This window comes from Pantherophis guttatus, chromosome 3 (assembly GCF_059756535.1).
Source record: "Pantherophis guttatus breed Tessera chromosome 3, ASM5975653v1, whole genome shotgun sequence".
Lineage (NCBI taxonomy): Eukaryota > Metazoa > Chordata > Lepidosauria > Squamata > Colubridae > Pantherophis > Pantherophis guttatus.
This window is the reverse complement of record NC_142065.1, coordinates 25,800,889-25,826,347: the sequence shown is the minus strand read 5'-3', so window position 1 is coordinate 25,826,347 and position 25,459 is coordinate 25,800,889. Positions and strand designations below refer to the sequence as shown.

Here is a 25,459-nt window from a genome sequence, read left to right as displayed (position 1 = left end):
GGTTCTGGAGAACCGGTAGTGGAAATTTTGACTGGTTCAGAGAACCGGAAAATACCACCTCTGGCTGGCCCCAGAGTGATATGGGAATGGAGATTTTGCAATATCCTTCCCCTGGAGTGGGATGGGAATGGAGATTTTGCAGTATCCTTCCCCTGCCACGCCCACAAAGCCACACCCACAGAACTGGTAGTAAAAAAAAATGAGATTTTACCACTGGTTATTATACTCCTTAACTTTTGTTTCTTTTCTTCTCTCTTTTTTTTTTTGTTTCTTGCATTTTTCTTTCCTGTTTAGTTTTGATTTGTTTTTACTCTGAAAAAAATAATAATTATAAATAACAATAATAATGAAAAATAACCTATCAAGAGTAATTGCTGCTTGCCTCGGGCTTTCTGTACTGTAATCATGCATAGACCAGAGCTCTTCCACAAGCCATTGTTTTTCTTCCATAATCCCCAGAATAATTGTTGGAAATGCTCGCAATAGTTCTCACTGTCAAAAACTACAAATCAAGATGAACCAGTCATGCTTCCCTCTGACTGACATATTAGAGAGACCGGTATCCTACCAACACCGTCCTCATGTTTCTTTTAGGCTGGACATTTTCCATAGCATTTGAGAGGAAAAGCCCAGTAGCTATGAGAATAGGCAGCAGTACTCTCTGCTCAATCCTAGTAAACCATAATGCTATGTGGCTTCCAAATTAAGGCAGAAGGAAGGGCCAAAGATCAGGAAGGTAGAGTAAGATGGGTCATCTAAGGGGACATTGCCTGCCTCCAAGCTGCAATGCTCATGCTTCAAACTGCCTGTGTCCAATGGGAGAAGCAGAAGCCATTAGCTCTGCTGGTCAATGCAATAACCATGCCCGACTGGAAACAGAAAGGAGAATTGCCAGAGCGATGAGAAATTTCAAGGGTAATAAGCTGTGGTGGGTTCTGACCGGCTTTACTACTGCTTCTCTTTGCGCAGGCACTTTGCGCACAATCGCCTCTTTGTGCACGCGCTTCACTGCCAAACTTGCGCTCCGCGAAAGCGCATTATGAATCTGCCCAGCTGAGGTGCGGCAATCCACTCTGCCGCATCTATCAGCTGGGCTAAAAAAGAAGAAATAAAAGGTAAGAATAACGCGGGGGAGGGAGGGCCCAGCTCCCGAACAAAGAGAACCGGTTCGGTGACGTCATATCATCACCGCTACCGGCTCAGCCAAACCGGGCCAAACCAGGAGGAACCCACCACTGGTAATACAGCTTTTCCAGAGTTTATTCCTTAGGCGCTGTTACTGAAGACTGAAGCCATTCTGTGTATTAAAGATAATCTGCATGATCTGAAGGGGAGATCCTGCCTGAGCCCGCCTAGAGCCTTCTGCTTCTTAGCAATCTCTAAGAGAAAACCGAGTGTTGTCAGTTTCCTGGCAGAGAACAAAACCAGTTCCACCTCCGTTTTAGGCTCACTTCCAGATCTGCAGCACATAGTCTTGCTACACACACTTCATCATCCCCCAGAATACTCCGTAACATAAGAAACTGCCAGGATCAAGAACTGTGGAGAAGCCATACAGGAGACATCTCCTCTGACTTTCTGCTTGTCTCCATTAACCTGACCCAAGATGCAACTGTCCGACAAATTGTCATAAAACTCTTTAAAATATCTTAAAGAGATCTCTGAAAACATGAAACTAGCTTTCTTCCAGCTTCTAACAAAGTAGATAAGACAAAAAACAGATCTCGGCTCTTTTAGTTGGGAAAAAAACAGACACGGTTGTAATAATTTGCTTTCAATTATTCTGAAATCTCTTTCTCTAAAGATGTAGCAGCTTCCCTTTTCTTCATTGCTGCATCCAGAAAATGAAGGCTGATGGTTATTAGCCAATTTCCTTGAATGCAACTCTTTTTCATCAACTCCCACCCACTCCCCACTCTAAAATAAGTGACCTTCTTGCCTAGCAACTACTTATTTTGACTATCTTCCTCCTGGGGATTGTTTCTGTCCTGATTACTTCCTACATATTTCTTTATTTCATATTATTTTAAACTGGGAAATAACAAAATGGGCATGGGAATTAATCCAGACAAGGCAGCCTAGAGAAGGCAATCAGATCCCTGAAGTGAGACTCACCCCATTCCTATTGCAGGACCCAAATTGCTGATCACATGGTCTGTGAAACTGGCATGTCACTTGCTAGTGACTGGTAACAGAAGCAGGATAGGGATTGGAGATGAAAATAGCAAATATTATGCTGGAATTGTTTTTTTTTTCTCTTCTAAATAAAGGATAACATTACTCAGTAGGGTAAAGGTCTTACAAGATGTTAAAGGTCAGCAGTTCCAGGCTGATCTGGCCACTGATGAGAAAGGCTAATACTTGTAATTCAGTAGTATCTTTTGACCTACACAGCTTTTCTCATCACAGGAATTTTAGAATCTAGCATTGGGAAAGATCTTATGGGTTTGTTTTTCCAACCCTCAAAACCTAAGAATATTATTGAATTTCATGATACCAGTTCACATGAATAATCCACAGCACATCATTGGAGCTACAAGATTATCTTTCTGATTACTATCTCTCCAATCACTTGAATAGAAATTAGGATGAAAAGCATATTTAGATCAAAGTACTGTTATTTAGTAAGATCTCATTAATTAGCCAAAAACAGCAAGAGTTCAGTATGCCTCTATCTGGAGATCATTTAATTGAAAATCCAGTACATATTCTTAAGCGATATAAATTGCAATTTTTCCACAAGAATCAGACAATCCTAAACCACAAGTATGTCTGTAACAACTGCTAATTAATTCACACTAATTCATTCTGAGATAAAATAATTTAATATTTTCCAATAGGCCCTTTTGTACTGGCACTTTTCTGTTTCTTTCTGAGAAATTATACATCAATTCTAGCTTCCTTTCTTAAATTCTAGATATTATACTACAGCAGCTGATATGTCTTGGCATATTTTTCTTTCCAGGTGTCATTGAATACTGGAAAATATACAGTGTGACTGACTTAAACTGGGCTGATAAATAATGCCTTTTCCAAAGTAGTTCTGGGACCTGCAGTTCTGTGCAGAGTTGATGGCAGTGGGAACTAATCCAGAGTAGGAGGTGAAGCCAGAGTGTGAAGCCAGAGAGGGCATCTTGAAACTTCTGAAATTTCCTCAGAGCCTCTGAATCTTAATCATTACCTTAAGGACAGAGGTGGGTTTCAGCAGGTTCTGACCAGTTCTGGAGAACCGGTAGTGGAAATTTTAAGTAGTTCGGAGAACTGGTAAATACCACCTCTGACTGGCCCAGCTGCCATCTATTCTCTGCCTCCCAAGTCCCAGCTGATTGGGAGGAAATGGTGATTTTGCAGTAACCTTCCCCTGGAATGGGGAGGGAATGGAGATTTTACATTACCCCTTCCCTGCCACGCCCATCAAACCATGCCCACCAAGCCAAGCCATGCCACGCCCATGAAGCCACATCCACAGAACCGGTAGTAAAAAATTTGGAATCCCACCACTGCTTAAGGAAGTTGAATCTTCTCAATCTTCATTGAAATCACAGTTCCCATACTGAATTATAGAGATGTTATAGAGGAAGCAGACTTTTGATTACACACTTATGACCATCCTCTTAACTTTTCTGGACCTCCTGCCTCCTCCCTTGAAGAAAGAGAGGAAAAAAGATCTCTCACTGAGTCAGACAATAGGTGACTCTATTCAGTTTGGTTCTGATCCAAACACTGGATTTAGTCCTGTCCATCGCTGACCAGAAAAAGTCCGCAAATTATTGCTGAAGGAATGTGACCCTGTTATGAACTCTAAAACAATTGGTCTTTGTCAATGGCACGAACTGATAATCTTTCATTGGAGATCCTGAGAACTGAGTTTGGAGTATTTTGTATATAGAGGATGCATTCTAGCATTGATATTAAAGCATGCTGTAAAGCACTGTGAAGCGGTATATAAGTCTAAGTGCTATTTCTTTCCTCTTGGTGTCCCAAAATGTTCCTAAACTGATTTAGAGCCCATATCATATATGGATTTATTTAGATATATCTGTACACTCAGAACAAAATCCAGCTACTTTAAATTCTGCTTAAAGCTTCCATGGCAAAAGGTTGCCATATTTTTATGCATCCTGATTTCAAATGTCCAAGAGTGAAAATCCTGTTATTGTGCAACATGGTTTATTGCCATGTAACATAGAAAGTTAAATGCTTAAATGTATGCCCTGCAAACTAGGGCATATAAAACCTTTGCCAGATTAATTCTTGAACACAGCTCGTCTGCCTGGAATCCACACTGTATATAGGACATTAATACAATTGAGCGAGTCCAGAGATATTTCACAAGAAAAACACTCCACTTCTCTGCTCACAATAGAATACTTTATGCCACCAGGCTTGAAATTTTGGGCTTGGACAACCTAGAACTATGCCACCTATGGTTTGACCTAAGCGTAGTAAACAAAATTGTCTGCTACAACATCCTACCTTTCAATGACTACTTCAGCTTCAACTGCAATAATACACGGGAAAACAATAGATACAAACTCAAGGTAAACTGCTCCAAACTCGATTGCAGAAAATACAACTTCAGCAACAGTGTTCAATGCCTGGAATGCACTACCTGACTCTGTTGTTACATCCACAAACCCCCAAAACTTCAACCTTAAACTGTCTATCGTGGACCTCACCCCATTCCTAAGAGGTCTGTAAGGGGGCGTGCATAAGCGCACCAGCATACCTACCATCCCTGTCCTACTGTCCCCATTTATTCATACTCATTTCCTGTGTTCATGTCTATGTTTATACTTATACCTGTTTTCTCATACATGTTTGACAAACTAAATAAATAAATAAATACACAAATAAATGGGCTGTTTAAAATGCTTTAGGGCTCAGTGTCACTCCACCCTCTCCTTTCCAGAAGCTGCTGTTCAATGCTGTTTATTTCTCAGAGCTTTCAAGACACTGAATGTAAGCTAATTATGAGGATTTGGATTAAAGGTAATGAGATTCAATAAATGCCTCTGCACATATTATCTGAGCAAAGTGTTAACTTATGTTGTGATCGCACTATTGAGCATTTAAAATTCTATTGGCTGCAAGGGCTTTAGAAATAGGGCATGAGTAGCTTTTTGTCATTCTAATCTAGTAAAAACCTTCGCCCCTCCCCCCAAAGGTTTGAGATATTGTGAAGTACTCACTTGGCTAACTCTCAACCAGGCAGAGAAGGAGAGGTTTAGCAACCTCTACATCACAAGATGCCAGTTTTATGATATGAGACACTTAACATCTAAAATCACAATAGGAAGTTCTGTTTTCTGAGAATTAGGGCAAGAGAATTGAATTGGATCAATTCAATAAGGATCATGTGAATGTTGGAGCGTAAGAGTGTTGAACCCTCTTATAGAAGGGCTCTTATGCATGGCATTTTTCCTTCCAAATCAAATTCAGGAAAACCCGCTGGTGGAAAATGAAATTGAATAGTGAGTCATTGTGCCAACCACTAAATCTAAGACTTTTCTTTCATAGTAGGTCTGCCCTGATTTGATGTCCTTCATTTCTGTTATGAAGCCACTTTCACTTTGAAAATGAACTCTGAATTAGATAGGTATAATGTTGAACAAATGCTTGAATAGCTAATCATTTTAGAAAATTGAAAAATCCTTGATCCATGAAACAGCAACCATTATCTAGTTAGAATCCTGGTCCATGAGAATTTGGATAAATAAAGATAGAAGAATAAGAGTGATAGCATCACAGATTCAAACAATTATATATACAAGTGTGTGCATGTATGTCTGTAAAATGTGTTAACTGCCCATCACAGAGGGGCTCTGAGCGGTGTACTATCCAATCAGTATAATAAAATAATAAATATAGTTGGAAGGGATCTTAATTACTTATGTAATTAACTCCCTATTCAGAATCTAATAGAACAGGGGTGTCAAATTTGCAGCTCGCAGGCCGGATGTGTCACATGCTGGCCCCACCCGGTTTAGCGAAGGGGAAAAAGTCCCAATACATCATGTGATGCTGCCATGATGACGCAAGTTTGACACCCCTGCACTAGAACATCTCTAATAAGTTACTATCTAGCTAGTTTGAAGATGTCTAATGAGAAAATAATAATACTTAATATGGCAGCCAATTCCATGGGCTTACAACTCATACAGTCAGGAAGTTTCTCCTGATGATGATCCTGAATATGCTTCCTTGTAATTTTAACCAACCGATTTTGATTTGTCCAAATGGGGCTGTTGAGTCCCGGTTCCTGGAAGCTCTGCAGGCTTGGATGAGGAGGAACCATCTCCAACTAAATCCTACCAAGACTGAGTGGCTGTGGATATTGGGCCCACCAGGTACTGAGGACTTTCCATCCATACTCTTGGATCAGGTGGCCCTTCTCCACTCATACTGGTGTGCAATCTGGGGGTCCTCTTAGACCATGGGTGTCAAACTCATGGTGTCATGTTGCCTTCATGTGATGTTTCGCAACATTTTCCATTTGTGAAGCATGGGTGGGCATGGCCTTGTGTGATACATTGGCCTGTGGGCTGCCAGTTTGACAACCCTATCTTAGACTCACTGATTTTGCTTGAAGAGCAGGTGGCAGCTGTGGCTAAAGGGGCCTCAGTCAGGTACACCAGTTGCACCCTTTCTAGGACAAGAAATCCTTCAGTAGTCACTCATGCGCTAGTCATCTGAAAGCTTGACTTCTATAATGTACTGTAAGTGTTCTTGAAAACCCCATAGAAGCTTCGGCTGTTCCAGGATGCAACAGTACAGGCGGTGATGGTATATCTTGGAATGCCCATATGACATCTCTGTCCATGAGCTGCACTGGTTGCCAGTCTGCTTCTAGATATAATTCAAGGTTCTGGTTATTACCTATAAAGCCCTACAAGGCATAGGGCCAGGCTACTTGAGGGGGTCCTATCTCCCATGGTTTCTTCCTTGTGATGACAGAGTTGGCACACCCCAAGTCTTTTCAATTTAAACAATGTTGTCTATTGGGACCCAGGAGGCATGCCTTTCCTGTCATGGTCCCTACTCTGAAAGAGACCTTCCTGTGGAAATCTGCATGGCTCCACATCTTGAAGATCTGACTGTATTTCCAGATCTTGGGATGAGACAATTGTGGCCCCTTGGTCAGCTTGTTATTTTTGTTTTTTGTTTGTATATTGTGTCTAAATCTCATCTTGGGTTTGGTTTGCATTAGCTTTTAATTTATTATTTGTGAACTGGCCAGATTCAGTTGGAGTTGGGTAATGTCCAAATTGAATTAAAAGAAATAACTAAATGATTACATTCTAGAAAAAGTCTTTAACATCTAGGACCTTCTTGAAATGTCAAGTCTCAAAATTCCTAGGACAGATGCTAACTACGAATTCTAGGAGTTGAGGGTTTCAAACATTCATGGAAATCTTTTGTAAGGACCACGTTCAATGCTGCTGTATATGCACAACGTATGTGTTACTAATTCTCTATTAACATTCTGATTCCTATTCATTGTAGACCCTCTTGACTCTGATATGGCCAAAAGCTGATGACACATTAACAGTATTTGGGCAGTAAAATTAGAGAAAATGTGGTTTCTCAAGGCTTCATTTGGAAACATAATCATCACAATCGTAAGAAACTTTAATACATCTCTGCCTTGTAACATGGCACAAAAACCAATAGAAGCATCTGCAGAAGCAAAAGAAAGTGAAAAGGCAACCATTTAAGCATACTTCCAATATTTCACTTTTTCTATTTGTATTAAGCAGTCATAGCAACCAGCCTACGATAGTATTGGATAAACCCCATTGAATGCAATTCATAAGTAGCATTGACTATTTTAGTCCAAAATATCAAGGTATAGATAACAAAATATGCTTATCAAATGTTTTTAAAATGATAGCTGCTTAATGGGAAATAAGGGGCTAGTTTACTAGAAAGCTAAAATTAATTCAGGCATATAAAATTAGTGGTTAATTTATACACAGAGCTCTCAATTTAGGATATAATTAAGGATAAGGGAAAGAAACTAATTAAGCACTTTCCTCCTTGTATTTTTCCCTTATTGAGAGATGACAATTGCCATGAAGTACTGATTTTGAGATTACCTGTAATTATATATTGAATAGAGATGTTTCATACATATTTAATGGGAGAAAGAGATATTTATTGGGTCTAACCCCATTATTTTATTTTACAATTCATTCCATCCTGCTTCCCTGTATTCCTGGATTCCATTGTTTCTCAATCTTGGCAACTTTAAGATGTGTGAACTTCAACTCAGAGAATTCACGAGCCAGAATTCCCACACATTTTAAAGTTGCCAAGATTGAGAAATATTGCTCTGCACCAGTGGTGAAATGTAAATTTTGTTACTACCGGTTCTGTGGGCGTGGCTTGGTGGTGGTGGAGGGGTAATATGACTGAGTGGGCGTGGCCAACCTTTTTTTTTTTTTACTTTTAAAACCATTTTTTTACAACCTCTTCGGCTGAAGAGGTGGTTAAAAAATGCTTTTAAAGCCTCTGACGATCCCAGCTGACTTGCCTGATCGGCAGAGGCTTTTTCTTTTTTTTTTAAGCCTCTGACAATCGCAGCTGACTTGCCTGATCAACAGAGGCTTTGTTTTTACTTTTAAAAGCATTTTTTTAATAACCTCTTTGGCCAAAGAGGTTGTAGAAAAAATGCTTTTAAAAATAGTTTTAAAAAGTCTTTGATGATTGTGCAGCTCAGCTGGGCAAATGGAGGGGGGGAGGCAGGGATTTTTGCTACCGGTTCTCCGAGCCACCCGCCTCCATCACTACAGGATCGGGTGATCTGGTCCGAACCGGGAGCATTTCACCCCTGCTCTGCACCAAAGTAAAATTGAAGTACATTTTTCAAGTAGAACCTCATTCAGTTTCCTTTGGCAATACTTGCGTATTATAACGCGGCTGGCATGAAACTCAAAAGATGAACAAAACTATTTCTAGTACATAGTTAAATTATGGAAATTTGCTGCTTTGAAAGGTCTTAGCCAAATTGTGGAGGACCAGAGCCTTAATAGCTATTGTTCATGACAGATAAATGGACTTTTTGGTCCTCCCAAAAGTATAGCTATGAAACTAATGGGAGAAACCTATTATCTCTTTGAGGGCTTTTTTGAAATATTTACCAGCCCTAAATATACGTTGTGGACTAGATGGTACTTGATTGGCTCCAGCAGGATTCTTCTGAATTTCTTAAACTGATAAAAATCCCTCAGTTCATTTTAATCTTTATTTATATTCTTCTGGATTTTTAAAAATTTTACACGTATGTATGATATTTAGATGCCAGCAACTTGTTTCCTCAAAAAATCGACAGCACTTCATGAAATGGCAAGTTCTCATTCATTACCTTTACTCAGATTAAGTGGAATACAGCATTAGAAAATGTGAACAATGACAAACTAAATTTTAGAATAATAGAAGAAACCTAGAACTGGAAGGGGCCATTTAAGTAATCAAGCCCAGACTCCTAGTGAAAGAAGCATCTCTGATAGATGAATGGTGCTTACATTGGAGGGGAACCCACCTTGGAGTAATAGGCTACATTGTGGAAGTGTTTTGTTAGGAAGATTTTCCTGACATTCAGACAGAATCTATTTAAATCCATTATACTTTGGTACACTGAGTGTTGTGGCTCCGTTACCTGAGCCTGTGTCATCGGCAGGAGAGGACTCTGAGAGTGAAGGAGAGGAGTTGGCAAGGCCTCCCTCTCCAGCACCCTCCTCTTTGGCAATGCCTTCAGTGTCTGCCGAAGGGCAAGAGATAGGGCCGGGGCCAAACACGTTCATGCAGCCACAGGTGGACAGTGATGAGAGTAATGAGTCTTGGCTGGATCCACGCCAGCGTCGCAGAGATAAGCGCATGCAACAAAAGAAAAGGCGTGCCCAAGATTAGGCTGAGTCACTGGACCACACCCCACAGGGTTTAAAAGGGAGCGTGGTGGCCAGTCAAACCTTGTGACGAACAAAGCTGAAAGCTTCCACGCCATTCTGCATTGCCGGACTTTTGCTATAGACTTTGCTGGATTATCTTTGGACTTGATTGACTCTGTAATTATTGAGCATTTTACTTTGATGTACCAGAAGTGGAGAGAAGTTATCTCTTTCCTTTGTAATAATAAACTCTTGGCAGGCAGCCACTAGGTTGCTGCCAAGTTCCGTTATCATAAGGAAAAGGATTTTGTCGGCTGGTTTGGTCTTTAACTCTTAGACGTCTGTTGGTGTATGTGCGTGTGAGATGGGGACAGAACACTGAGATGATACAGAATTTGTCTTGACATTCTTTCAGGTATTTGAAGAGGGTTATCATATCTCCACTTTTTCATCTCTCTCATAGGAAGTTTTAGTCCCTTATCAGCCTCATTGCCCATCCCCAAACCTCTTCAGTTTCTCTGAAACCTAAACATGGATGCAATGCATACACTTCCTATGATTTGAAAAACACTATTTTAGTGTTGCAGGCTTGCACTGCCTTTGTCTTTTTTCACACTGCTGACGCATAAAGTTTGCAATTAGTTACTGTTCTAAGATCTTTTTATAAATACTGTTACTAAGCCAGGAACACTTATCTTACAGCTGTGTACCTTTTTTTCCCCTTTCAGTAGATCTCTTTGCCTTTGTCTCAAAATTTCTAATATTATTATTATGGTTGGTTGAACAGTCAACTAGATGTTTAGACTGGATTTGGCATTTTTGTCCACCTATCAAGTCCTTCCCAAGGACCTGAGACAAGCAGATATTGTTGTTTATATAATAATAATAATAATAATAATAATAATAATAATAATAGTATTATTACAGATCGTAAGCTGTTCCAAATAAAACTGTCTTTTGCAATTGACTGATGATGATTTTTTCCAGTGCCAATGAGGTAGTATTCAAGTGATGCTCCAGATGTTTTGGGATTACGCCCAGTATGGCTAATACTATTGATACTATATTTGCTTTCTTTTGCCATAATTATTCTATTTCTGTTTGCGGATTTTTATATATTGTGGTTTTCTCCAATACCTTTTCTTCTATTCTGCTGTTTCCAGTGACTGCCACATCCATTATCCAGATTTTTTGTCTTATGGACAATTAAGTCTGCGGTGTTTTGTGGCAGGTGCTTCTCTGTTCGAATTCTAAAAGTCTCAGAGCACTTTAACGTCTTCATTTTCTATTATTTTGTGTATTTTGTGGCACCACCAATTCTTTCTTGTAGGCAAATGGTATCTCTAGCAAATATACCAATGCACCATTAATGATGTTTGTCTTTATTCACTGTCCAGAGTTTTGAGAAATGGATGGATAGCCACATAAATTTGATAAATCAATAAATACATAATAATAAATATATCCATTCTCTGTGTAGCCCATTACTAAAATTTCTGCCCAGTGAGAGAAATTTTGCAACCAGATCAGATTTGCAGTTTCTCTACTGATTACAAGAAAAGCATTTGCATGTTCACAACATAGCTTTGTGCAAACTGCTATGAATGAGACTGTCATTAGTGCTTTATCCTAACACTTTTATGATTCGTTCTACATCTTAGAACGTTATGCTGTTGATGGCACCAAAACCGGAAAGGAAGGGAGTAGTTGTGGAGATTTAGGAATATCCAAATCAAAAGAATATGTAATACATACTAATTTGTTTTCAAACTAAACTAGTTAATAAATAAAATAATTGTCCAAAACATATTAATTCAGGTATCACAAATTAGCTAATAATGTTTATGAAGAATATTATACAACAAAGCTATGATAAAATTTCCTTAGGGACTTTAATTTCATTTTTTCCAACCTAACTGGAAATTATGGGTTTAAAAAAATTAAACAGGGAAATGAAGAACTTACAGCTTGAAAATTCAAATAGCTATCCAAATAGCTATCAATATGTTAATTAATACTGTATAGAATCCAGAATGAGTGAACAACAGAAGCAAATGGGGAATTTTGTACAGGAATGGGATTGTAACATTGTGTAGAGGAGACAGCAAGAATGTGGCTTCTTCCATTTGCAGGAAATATTCCTCCCATCCCTCATAGGCTCTCACAATGCTGTGGGTCTTGGGTGTAATTTGGGAAACTGAGACAATTAATCATGAGTTCAACTCTAGTTTCAAGGGAATGGCCACCGAGACAGTTTTTCAGTTTTTCCTCTGGACCTTCAGGGTACGCAATTGAGTTTCATCCTACCTCTAGGCATCCTGTTTTATTCTGGCTCTAAGGAGCTGCCTTCTACTTTCTGCAGCCAAAGGCAGTGGCATTTCATCAGATTCAAAATGGTGGACATGATTGGCTGATGAAGCCATCCTTTTTTAATGTGTGGCACACATGTTGCAAATATGTAAAAAAGGTTAGGGCTTTGGTCACCCAGTTATACCCACTGTTTTGGTACTGTTGTCCACCCTCCCCATGCACCAGTTTATCTCCCCCTCCCAAAGTTTCGCCCATCCTTCCAGTTGCTTCAATGGGTGGTTTTGCATGCAGAAACTAACTGCTGAGGGGAGGGGCAATGACACAATCTTCTCACAACAGGAGTGGAAATAGTGAGGATGGGATGGGATGGGTGGGACAGTACTTGGCTCTCTTCTTTTGCCCCTTCCACTGACCAGATGGATGGCACACAAAATGACTACATAGGCAAATAAAGTGTCAGCAGTGAGGCAACATAGCAGCATGTGTTTGCAGAGGGTGTCAAGACCCATGGATATGTAAAAGCGTTCACAGTCAGTTCTGGATACAAATTCTGTGGAGTCACTATGATATACCAGTTAAGATGTTGGACTGGAGCCAAGGAAATCCACTTTTAAGACCATCCTCAATCAAGAAAATGTATTGGGTCAGTTTCTCAACCCAAACATGTTTGGGAAAGAAATGGAAAAAAGAGTGCTGTGTGTGCCACTTACATCTCCTGGTAGAAAGACAGGATGTAGAATTAATCTGACATAGGTAAGCTATATGGAAATTTTGTAGCTATGTGTATCAAAGGCCATGTTTGTCAAGCAAACTAAAATGTTCAAAAGAGGCAGATTTTAACTCAGAATTGTTACCACCATCAACACCCTCTCCAAGGTAATAATACTGTATCTATGTCAGTAGTGATATTCACTTACCTTCACTACTGTTTTGGAACTGTGAGAGCGCGTGTGTGCCACCTCTGCATATGCGCAGAGCCTTCTGCACATGTGCAGAGCGTCCATGATTATGTCCAGGCAGGTGGGCAGAGCCTCCCGCCGCCACCGCTACTGGTTCGCCCAAACCGGGTAGAACTGGTAAAATCCCACCACTGATCTATGTGTATGTGTTGTGTGTATGTGTGTGTGTAGATAGATAGATAGATAGATAGATAGATAGATAGATAGATAGATAGATAGATAGATAGATAGATAGATAGACAGATAGACAGACAGACAGACAGACAGACAGACAGACAGACAGACAGACAGACATGATATAGATATATAGTACTGGATACAGATATATTTCACATGAACCAAATATTTAATCATAAGAAAGAGAATGAAATAAGGGAGATATGAGGCTTGAAAATGCAGAAGCTCAGCTAAGATGTCCATTACAAATCAGAAACTATATTATCAAATCCAAGAGGATTTTAGCACAATATATAAACATTAATAAGGAAATTGTTAATGAGAAAAGAGAAAGGTTTTTCTTCACTGAAAGTAGCATAAAGAACTTTAAACATTTACCAAAGAAAAGCATTACAACAAGAAGCATATTGCTGGTTTAATAAATATCAACAATAAAACAAGATTAAAACTTCAAAAGGCTTGAAACAGTTGGAACACTGGATGAGAAGGAGGATAAGGAGATTTCAAAGAAATTAAAATAATTATTTCTCTCTTTTTGTCATAGAAGGTGTAAGATAATACCACTACCTAAACTGATAATCTTAGGGAATCTAAGCTTTATAGTACAAATAAAGATCTGGAAACTTTCATATGACTAAAAAACTGCTTTTTAAAAAGTGTACCCATAATTATTGGGGTGTGGGCAGCTGATATATTAACAAAACTAGACTGGAGTAATCAATACTTTTGAGCTCTATTTTATTAAGTTGGCAGGCTCTAAGAGAAAAGAAATGTTTAATTCTTAATTTTCCACCATGAAGAAACTTACCAGAGTTTTTCAGGTATTTTGGGGAAAAAAACAGAAAGAATCAGAAACATTGATGCTATTTACCCCACATGATCTGTGTATTCTGTAAAAGAGTTGCTAATAGTCCAGGGGTCTCCAACCTTGGCAACTTTAAGCCTGACGGACTTTAACTCCCAGAATTGAATGGGAGTTGAAGTCCACCAGGCTTAAAGTTGCCAAGATTGGAGACCCCTGCTATAGTCTATAAGCCAACAGGTCGCAGAGCTATACTCACTGCCTGTTCACCACTGAACAAGAAGTCCAGATGAACCATTTAAGAGTTCTAAAGGAACTCTAATATGAAATTGCCGATCTTCAACAATATGGTGCTGTATCAGAAATCTCAAATATTGTAAGATGACTATTTTAAAAAGATTTCTGGGAGATTTTGGAACATACAGCTTAATTTCTGTTCTGGGTGACTTGGTAGAAAGCCTTTTTCAAACTAGTGAGATTAATTTTGCCAAAGCAAAATTAACATGATCTCTGTAAACATAAGCCCTTTCTCACAACTCCTTTATATGGCAGTTTGAGTATTTCCACTAAAGTGTTCAAAGGCTTCATCTAAACAAATGTAACTTCATGGAGTAAAAGGAGACATTCTCTTATGAATGACTGATTACAAAACAGAGAGTAGGAATAAATAATTTTTTAACTGGAAAGATACTAATACTGGGATCCACAAGGATGTGTCCTGGAAACATCTTTGTCAGGTGTACACAATGATTATTTTAGGGTGATTAAAACATGGACCAACAGGAATGATACCCAGATGCCTCACTGTTCATATAATCATATTGATGTATATCCAAAAAAACAAACAAAAAACATGGACCAACAAGAATACTTTAACAAGAAGAACAGACATCAACATTTTAAAGTCAATGCAATTGAAGCAAAATAAACTGATGCACATCGGGGTAAGAAGTCCTATCTATAGATATCAGTGAGTCATGAAATGGCTAGCAGAAAATGGCCAAGGAACCTATCTTGATGTGTTCCTAGATAATAGTATTAGGCTACTTTGATAAATGTAAATCCCACACTGGAGACCACTACAGCAGCAACTGTACTGTAAAGCCTATAAATCTACAAAGACAATACACAACATACTAGTATTCTGTAATTGCCTCTCAGCAATGATATTGTAAGACTGAAGAAGTTTCAGAGGATGGAACCAAATACGTTCTTGATGAACGTTTCTTTTCTTTTATGAAAAAGAAAGCATATGCACCAAGACAAATTCCTTGTCCAATCACACTTGGCCAATAAAAAATTCTATTCTATTTTATTCTATTCATGGAGAAGAAATAAATAAATAAATCACTAGCAAAATAGTTAAAAGATTAGAGAATTCTGTGGAGAAAAGTTACAGTGTTTGGGATTTTTGTGAAGAAATGTTACAATTTGAAGATTTTTTTCAATCAAGAAGAAAGGCAAGTTAAGAAGACATAAAAGGTACAGTGGAGTATGGAGATAGCCTTGAAGAGAATATATGTCAGCCACTACAAAGACATCTAATTAGCCTGAAAAGACAGGAGAGCTGAGGAAGACGCTTGGGAATAGCTTGCCTTTGACTCTCTTCAGTATAAGAGGGAAATAAAGAGAATCTCTGCCAGGTTTCCTACAACAATAGAATTTTTGTAGTACTTTCAGAGTTTGTTTCCTGATCTGGTCTGCCTCAAGGGGCTAACACAGGGGTGAAATCCAGCACGTTCTGACAGGTTCTGGAGAACCGGTAGCGGAAATTTTGAGTAGTTCGGAGAACCAGCAAATACCACCTCTGGCTGGCCCCAGAGTAGGGTGGGAATGGAGATTTTGCAATATCCTTCCCCTGGAGTAGGGTGGGAATGGAGATTTTGCAGTATCCTTCCCCTGCCATGCCCACCAAGCCATGCGCATAGAACCGGTAGTAAAAAAAAATTGGATTTCACCACTGGGTTAACAATATAGATTTATAAACTTATGTATGATGTAGAGCAATGTTTCTGAACCTTAACAACTTCAATACGTGTAGATTTCAACTCTCATTTCCAATTCTGGTAGTTGAAGTCCACACATCTTAAAGTTGCCAAGGTTGAGAAACACTTATGTAGAGAGAACAATTAGATTCTTTCCTAGTGCATAAGGCATCCAGCAATGGAATATTGTTTCAGATGTGGATTGGGACATTGGGCTTGCCCCATAGAAGGATATGACTGACTTTGGGCCAGTTGCTTTTTCTCAACCTAACCTGCTTTGGGGAGGTGGATTCTTTGGGAGGTAAAATCCCACACACTGTCTAGGTTCCATTGAACTGGCAGAGGAAAGGAAATATGTAACTATTGTCACTATCATGCAATGAAGTTAGATAATGGGAATTTCAGGAAAGACAAAAGGGAATGGTTTCTTTGCACAATTCATAATTAAAATATGGAATTCCGTAGCACAAGATATAAGGATAGACACTAATTTGGATGGCTTTAAAGGGACGAGGAACACGGGGTAAATAGATGCTGGTGATAATAATTATATACTTTTCATATGGAGGGTACTAAAAGTTTCAATATCCATTGTCAGGGAATATAAACAAATGTGGTACTGTTGTAGTTGCATTATCTTTGGGAGTTACTGATTGGCGTCTGGTTGTTGCAAACTGTTGTATAGGATAATGTTTTGTTCTGGTACAGCACAGCTCCTATAGAATCATAACATAGTAGGGTTGGAAGGGCTCATAAGGCATATATAGGAAAATCAATTAAACCAGGCATAAGAGGTGACTGGCCAAGTTCTACTTTAAAATCTCCAGAGATGGAGAACCCACAGCCTCCATAGCAGACTATTACACTGTTATAGAGATATTACTATCAGAAAGTTTTTCCTTATATTTAAAGACAATCTAGGTAACTCTAACTTACACCCACTATTCCTTGTTCTTATATATGTGGACACAGGAAATATTCCTTGGCCCGTTTCTCTATAGCTTTGCACTATGTACCTGAACACAGCACACCCCATCTTGTTTACTTATGAATGTGGCATTTACTATGAAAAGAAACTGAAACCATGAAACCAAATTTCTTGTTTTTAAATCCAGGTTCTAAATTTACTGGAATTCCCTGAAAGCTTGCTAAATGTTTTTGGCATGTAACAGTGTTGGGGCTTTTCAGATGACAAAGCTCAAGTCTTTTTTTTTTTTTTTTATAATTCCTGTACAAAACTAGCTCATTATTTGTAGCCATATTTCTTTTCTAGTTCTTTAACTCCAAAATATATATTCCACAAGTTAGATTGTACACCCACAAAGTATAAAATGTTTAAATAAATATTATGGTTCTAAAATCATTGGAATAGCTTATTTTTTGTCACAGGCATTGAGTTTGGAGGTTGTAGAAACCAAACGTTTTTGAGACAAAAATTCAGCTGCAATATGTGGGAACAATCTATAGGGAATCAGCTATACAAACATATTCTCTTTCTCTCTCCTTCCCCCCATTCTTCCTCCCTCCCTCCTCCTCCCCCCATCTCTCTTTCTGCATTTATTGATTGTTTCTACACAAAGGTTTTTAAAAATTTGTTAGAGCGCATCATTTTAAGTACTGAAAACTTCATTTTTTTTGCCCTGGCCATGGTACTGAAACAAGGAAGGAGTTTTGTGGGATTTATTATTTCATAGCTTTTTTCAGATATCTGTCTGCAGCCCCCATACATGATCTGTTGCTTTCATTAGCAGACACCCTGAAGGGGTGAAGGGTGGGTGGGGGAATGACAAAGAAAGATCTTCAAATGTTCCCATTCTTCCAGGATGTAACATTTGCACTCATAGGCTGTTAAAAGAATAGGACTTCTTTTCTTGCAATGTTGTTCATGCAATTAAATAAAGAGAACTCTAATCTGAAACACAGTCTGAATCCATATTATATACTACATATATCATGTTTATGCAGCATAATCCAAGATTGCATCAGGAACTCAACATCTGCTTTTCAGAACAGAGAGAATTCTTGGCAAGCAATTAAAAAAAACTACAAAGAAACACACACAGAGATGCACATATGTATCATCCCTACCTGTGTGTGTGTGTGTGTGTGTGTGTGTGTGTGTGTGTGTGTGTGTGTGTGTGTAGAGGAAGGCCTGTCAGAAATCAGTGGTGCCTGTTTAGTACTGTCTCTTTAATTGTTCAGTCTGCTGTCTCTGGAGCCCCATCAATTCTGACAGAGGTGGGGCTAATTCTACATTAGTTGTAGAAAAGCATGTATGAGTAGCTCCTTAACCGTTTCCTTCCCAGACACAGAGACAAAGACCTTAAGAAAATCTTTGAACGAAGATGTTTTATAACGTACGAAAAAGAGGCAAAATCCTCTGAGATAAAAGAAGACAACACCTAGGTTGTTTTTGAAGTGCAGGAAGTACAAAACAGTCCTTACAAATCACGGGTCCAAACGTTTCTCTGGTGCCCGCTGGCCCCTTCCCTCCAAATCACGAACCTATTGTAGGAGGAAAGGAGCAACCTCATATTTGGACAAAACTGCCCCTTTGCATAAATATATTTATGCAGTTCCGATATATTACAAATCCCAGTGAAATGGCTGCAGTATGCCGGATACGCATGGCTATGCAAAATAAAGGTCAGGATTCCCAAAGGCAAATGCTTCTAGTTTCAACATTTGTAACAAAAGAATAGCTGAACAGAATAGCTCCAAGAGCAGATTTTGCTTTTGGGTCCAAGAAAAAGGCTGGCACTTACAAGTACTGCAGTGTCAGAAGTAAAGAGTTGGTTGGGGGATAGTGTGACCCTTTCACAAATAAATACAGAATCTCCAGCCCTAACCTGCCTGCCTCCATTCCTTTACCTGCAAATTATTCATTTTTCTATGCTGTTCTCTCTCTTCCCATTCATTCAGGAGCCTAAACAAACAAGCTGACCAACAAAAGCTTCTCCAAATACATCATGGAAATCTGACCTGCAAATCAGACAAAGACACATTCGCTCCCTTCCACCCACATTTGGCAAATATTGTTGCAATGGTAAAAACACAGAGACCAAACGTAGACATTTGCTTCAACTGTTCCCCCAGGAAACAACAACAACAACCAGCTTCCCCCCATCCCACCCTGCCCCAGCCTCATAATCTTAACACCCTAGAATGTGAAGGGAATCGTATTAGGCTAGCAAGCCCTTCTTCAGTCCAGCAAAACATTTTACCTTCTGTGAGCTGAAGGATTGGGTCCAGTGATACAGAACCAGCCTGTCCTTGGACCTGAAGGCAGGGTGTGTCGGATCCTGATTCTCCTCAACCTCCATGGATTTGCCTGCATCATTCTCCAGTGCTGAAATGGGCCACCAGCTGCAGTTTGTGGCAGTAATATTGTTGGGAGTCGCCATGACAGCCCCAGATTATGGAAGAAGAGAAGAAAAAGAAAGCTGCAGCTGCTGTGTGGTCAGACCATCCGATGGGCTCATAGAAATACCTTTGTTGTCGGAGCCAAGAGGGTGGAATTTCATTACTCTGTCTGAACTGGCATAGGGAGCCCAGGTCAGCAAGATTCAAAGCAGCACCGCTCTGAGTGAAGCGGTGCTCTCTACACTCCTATACAACCATGAAGAGGATGCAGTGAAGGAACACTGATGCGCTGCATTGTACCAATCACAACACAATAGACTCTCTCTGCCACCTGGCGACCGACAAGGGAGTCAACACACAACTGGAGAGAGTGCATTTCTTTAAGCCTTCTTTGGTCAGAATGACTTGTGGAGGGTGTAGATTAACATGTCTGAATAAGCAGGTGTCCAAATAAATAGAACTGTTGGAAATGTAGGATCTCATTCTACCGTTCTGACCAGATCCAGAATCCTGATGTCTGACACTAAAGACTGAATATTCAGATTATGGATACTTTCTGCTTAATGAGAAAATTATGCTGTCTGGCTAAGTTGCAATGTAATTTTGTAAGGTTTTTTTTTAATAGTCCGATTTCAAGTTCTGTATAAGAATGATTGGGACTCCAGTTGCATGAGCTTTTATGTAAGAACTTCTCAACAATACATTCTCACCAATTGCCAGCCATGCAAGTTAAATGGAATCTCCATTCTTAGAGGCAATGGATCATGAATTGGAGGAAAAGAAGAAAGAACTAAGAATAGTTATTTCTTTTATATCATTTAATTTTTTTAAAATTTGTTTTTCATCAAGCATGTATTTTATGACAGATACAAGTGTAAACATAATTATAGATACATGAAAAGGATATGAATAAAAGAAAACATTAGGACAGGGACCATAGACACACTGGTGTGCTTATGCATGCCCCTTACAAACCTCTTAGGAATGGGGTGAGATCAACAGTAGACAGTCTAAGGTTAAAGTTTTGGGGATTTGGGGAAGAAACCTGTTTCAAAACTTCTGGAGGCATCTGACTCAGCACTTGTAGAGTGACTTTCGTCTTAACTAAAAAGCGAGATAATTGATATTATTAATGTGATAAATACTAACTGTATTGTGGTCATAGTTAACTATATGAATCAAAACTGATAGGCTGGTCTTTAAAAAATACCTTACCTTCTAATAAGCAAACACCCAAAAGAGTAAAAAAATAATAATGCTGGGCTAGTACAAAGTCCTTAACTGAAATATCCTCTCATTTCAGAAGTACTATTAATGCTCATACTTGCCTGGGGAGGATGGGAGTTGTAGTCTAATATGGCTGCACTAATCAAAGAGAAAGAGGGTGTTTCTCTTTTTCTCGTCAATCCATGTCTTATTTCAGATGCAGAAGGGAGAACCTTCAGGGCCTGGTTTCAACAATCCATCTTAATGTCTGCTTAGTCATAATTTGGTAATCCCAAATTATTCAGGACATATTTTGTGCTTTCAAGTCGTTCTTGACTCCTAGAGACTGTGTGGATTAGTCCCTGCAGTTTTCATGCCAAAATCATGGAAGTGGTTTACCACTTCACTGCCTTATTCCTAGAAGTAAAAGAAAGTGACTGACCTAAGATCATCCACCTGGCTTTCTGACTAAGGGGGAACTAGATCTCATGGTCTCCTGGATTCTTGCCTGATGCCTTAACCAGTACATCAAACTGGTTTTCTATTTGGGATGTTATTTTAATTATTTTTTAAAAAATTGCATGGCCACCCACTCATTCATGATAACTCAAAGAAATAACATCCCCAATACAAAACTTAATAAATCCAGATGTTCTCTATATTACCCTAGGGGGCCCAGGTCCATGGGCAAAATCATGTCTTCAGGGCCTTTTGAAAGAGTATCAAGGTGGGGGCCAGTCTAATCTCTGTGGGGATGGTGTTCCACAGGGAGGGAACTACCATGGAGAAGTTGCTCCTTCTTGGGCCCGTTAGATCAGGGGTCTCCAACCTTGGCAACTTGCTGGCTGAGGAATTCTGGGAGTTGAAGTCCACAAGTCTTAAAGTTGCCAAGGTTGGAGACCCCTGCATTAGATGGGCCTCCTTAATGGAGGGAACCAGTGACATACACTAAGTCTCTGCTCGGGTGGGTCAGGTGGTTGTAAGTGGGAAAAAACAGCCCTTCCAATTACCTGTTCCCAAGCTATGCAGGGCTTTAAAGGTGACAACCAGCACCTTGATTGGACCTGAAAGCAAAGCAGCAATGAACACAAGAGTGTTGACACATGTGCAAATCTAGACTTGTACAGAACCATATAGGCTGCCTCATTTTGAATCAACTGAAGCTTCCAGGGCAGCCCTATGTAAAGCACACTGCAGTAGTCAAGACAGGAGGTGATTCAGACTAGATTAGTTGTAATTTTTTTTCCTTAAAATAACAATTGTCTAACTTGGCAATAATCCTCAGAAATTGTTTCCCATTCATCTATTGGCCATAAACCAAAATTATCAAGGGAATTATATGGATCATAGGGAACGGAATGGGACAACTCATTGCAGCCAACTCACCAGTCAACTTACCACGGCCAACTCCCAGTGGGACTATTCAACAATTCAATTTAATTATTTAAAATAATTTAAAAATTGTTGTAATTTTTGTCATTCACATTTCATTTTGTCCTTCCTTTGGCATCTTTTCTTTATGACTCTATTCCACTGTTTCTTCAATATTAGTGTAATGTGTGCCTTGTTGAGTTGTTCTTGTCTCATGGTGAGTTGGCCTGCAGTGAGTCATCTCACAGTGAGTTGGCTGTGGCGAGTTGGCCCTGATGAGCTGTCATAGACCCCATAGAGAAAGTATATGTATCACACATCCTCATGTGGACTACCAGATATCCCAGATTAAAAGATATTCCAGTGAACCAGAGAAACTGTGATGAGAAAGACTATGAAGAGCTGCTGCCAGCCAATATGTAAAATACTGATCTGGACAGACAACAATATAACTAATATAAACTAGCTTCCTCTGTCCAATTCTAACATAGAAACATACAAGTAGAAAGCTTTGAATAGATAACTGGTCAACCTAGGTCAGGGGTCTGCAACCTTAAACACTCGAAGAGCCATTTGGACCTGTTTCTCACAGAAAAGAAAACATCGGGAGCCACAAAACCCTTCCCATGCCTGACTATTTTTTGAGCGGCCACAAAACTAGCAAACGTAGTTGAATTAAACATTCTGTTTTCTTCTCTGAAACTTTTCTTTTCTTGGATTTATCCATTGTTGGCCTACCGGAGGTTGAAAAGCTTAATAAATCATATGCCAGTGGGTGTCACGCATTGGTGGTTGTGATGCATATTTTGAGTGCCGGAGCTACAGCAGAGGGGTGAAAGAACCACATGCAGCTCCAGAGCCCCAGGTTGCTGACCCCTGACCTAGGTCTTTGGGTTGACTTTACCCTGCCTATTGTCAGGTATCAGAATGGCTGCTTTCTAGAGTTGGGGATCCTCTGCTGATGAGGTCAGAATCTTCTTGAAGCAAAAGAACATATAAGCGTGAGGAGACTAGAAAATCTGATTTGATAGCTGAATTCTTAATCCAACTAAATAAGATAAGACAACAGGAGAATCTACTCAAAATATCATAGAAAGACATAAACCCAGAATTGGGGCATTCATACCTGTCTTGATCAGTATTGTTGGCTACCCACTGAAGATCATTCCTTATTTCAGAATCCATACTAAGAATTCCTTTACTCTGCTGATATTTTTTTTGCCGTTCTTGCCTTTTTTTTCATCGATCACCTAATGAGGTCTACATATTCTCAGGTCTAAGAATACCAGAAACTAATCCACTGAATTCTTCTGCAGTAGAAGGAATAAGCATCCATAGAAGTTAGAAGGACACTAATCGAGCCATCATACATCTATGTCTATCAGATGGTGAATTTGACATTCCTGTTTTTTTCTGGTCTTTAAGTTATTGCTGACTCCTGAGTGCACAGACTGCCAAATTTTATATCCTGCAATACTTCCAAGAATTCAAGGCACCATGCCCACCCTTCCCCAGTACACATTTTATTCCTCCAGTAACCTTTGGGGGCAAGGGCTAGGCTCAGGTAGTATTCTCAAATCTTGATGTCCTTCAGATGTGTAGGCTAATTCCCAGAATTTTCAGCAACAGTCAGGCTGATCTGGGGAATTCTGGAAGTTGAATTTCACACATCTGATGGCAACTTCCAGCCTTCCCACTTATGTTATGCCTCCACTTGTTTCAGAATGACAAATTGTAATAGGGAACAAGACACATTGGCTCCTCTGAACAAGTACAAATTACTGTGAGGAATCAGTCATGATATTTTATTGCTATATGATTTCACACAGAGTGAAACTAGTCAGGGAGCGTTCTGTGACTGTAAAAGAAAAATGACATTTCCAAATGGCACTTGCAAGGAACTTCAAATTAAATCAGAATATTTGAGCCTAAACTTTGTCATGCATTGTCTACCATAATGAAAATCTTCTCTTCCAGATAGGCAGCTTTGTTCATGAGCATGAAATAGGACAATCATACCTTGAATTCCTGCACGGGGACAGGGTACAACCTGAGATTTAAAAAGCTGTAATCAAGAAACATTTTTAAAGTCTTGCTACTCGCAGCAAGTTTTGTGACTTTAATAAAATGGCAAAAAATAGAGTAGCTGCATAGTCATAAAGGTCTTGGGCTTTCCTATAAGGGTATACACCACTGCACAGAATAAGGATGTGCAAGGATTGCATAACCCAGGAATCCCAAACTCTTCAGCTCATCAACTGCTTCATGAAGTTTCAGGTTGTCCACTGACCTTTTATTTTAGGAAAATAATAAGCATTTGTTTGTTTTGTTTGTTTTTGTTTTTATTAAATTTATATACCGCCCTACTCCCGAAGGACTCAGGGCGGTGAACAGGCACAAAATAAAATACATAGATACAAAAGTTAGAAACATAATTAAAACCAGATTAAATAATTTAGCCCGAGACAATTAAAAATCCCAATAATTTAAAACAGATTAAAATTTCGATTTAAAAGAATTTTAAAACAGGGGAGAAAATTAGGCCAGGCCGGCTTGCTGGAATAGGAGGGTCTTAAGAGCACAGTGGAAAGTGCGCAGATCCGGGATCCTCGGATCCATTACTTTAACTAATAGTACTAAGAATAACAACAATATTGAAGAATCCCATCAGCCTTTGGGAGTCAATATTGATCACTTTGGAGTCCCCTGGCCTAACCTATTTCAAATGCTGATCAGGTTTGGACATAGCCTGATTTGTCTTCTGCAGGTCTAAGGACTTGTTTTGTTTCAACTCATCTCCAGTTCCTAGGTGTGAATATCATCTAGTGTGAGAAAAAAATAGTAAACACTTAATGGTGTTTTTTTTAATCAATGAGATGTAATTTGAAAGCACATTAGACTAAAATTATAATGACCTATGAAAAATTAGTAGAAATAGGTATAGAGGTTTTTTAGGTATGTGCTATTCCCACCCCTCAATCCTTGTTTAAATCATTCTGCACTGTTTCCAAAGCTCAAAATAATCCTTTTCTGTCCTCCCCAACTTCAAGCTCTCCAATAAAACCTAATGCAAGGAATGCTGGCTAAAAGAGATAGCAGGAATTTATTTTGCTTGACCCTGTTTTCTATATTAATAAATTTAAGAAACAAACAAACAAAATCCACAATGACATGGAATCAGATGTGCAGTGCCTAATATGAAATCCTGTGAACCCACGAAGTTCCATAACACATCGTGAAGAATTTTTGCATTATCAGAATAATTATTCCAAAAATATCTAGGTTCAAATTCTGGTTTGCCAATAATACTAATTGGATAACTTCTGAGACATGTTGAATCATTTAGCATCTTGAAAAGGTAAAATGGAATGCCAACCTGAGTTTTATAGACAAAGC

General features: G+C 39.1%; 1 protein-coding gene across 1 annotated transcript in view; it reads right to left on the bottom strand.

The window, feature by feature from the left end:
* Positions 1-19,766, bottom strand: part of GDAP1L1 (ganglioside induced differentiation associated protein 1 like 1) — a 56,814-nt gene extending 37,048 nt beyond the window's left edge. The window contains exon 1 of the mRNA XM_034413862.3: positions 19,348-19,766. Within this exon, the coding sequence (XP_034269753.2) occupies positions 19,348-19,527 (180 nt within the window). The 5' untranslated portion in view covers positions 19,528-19,766. The remainder of the gene's footprint in view (positions 1-19,347) is intronic.
* Between the last annotated feature and the right edge of the window lie 5,693 nt (positions 19,767-25,459).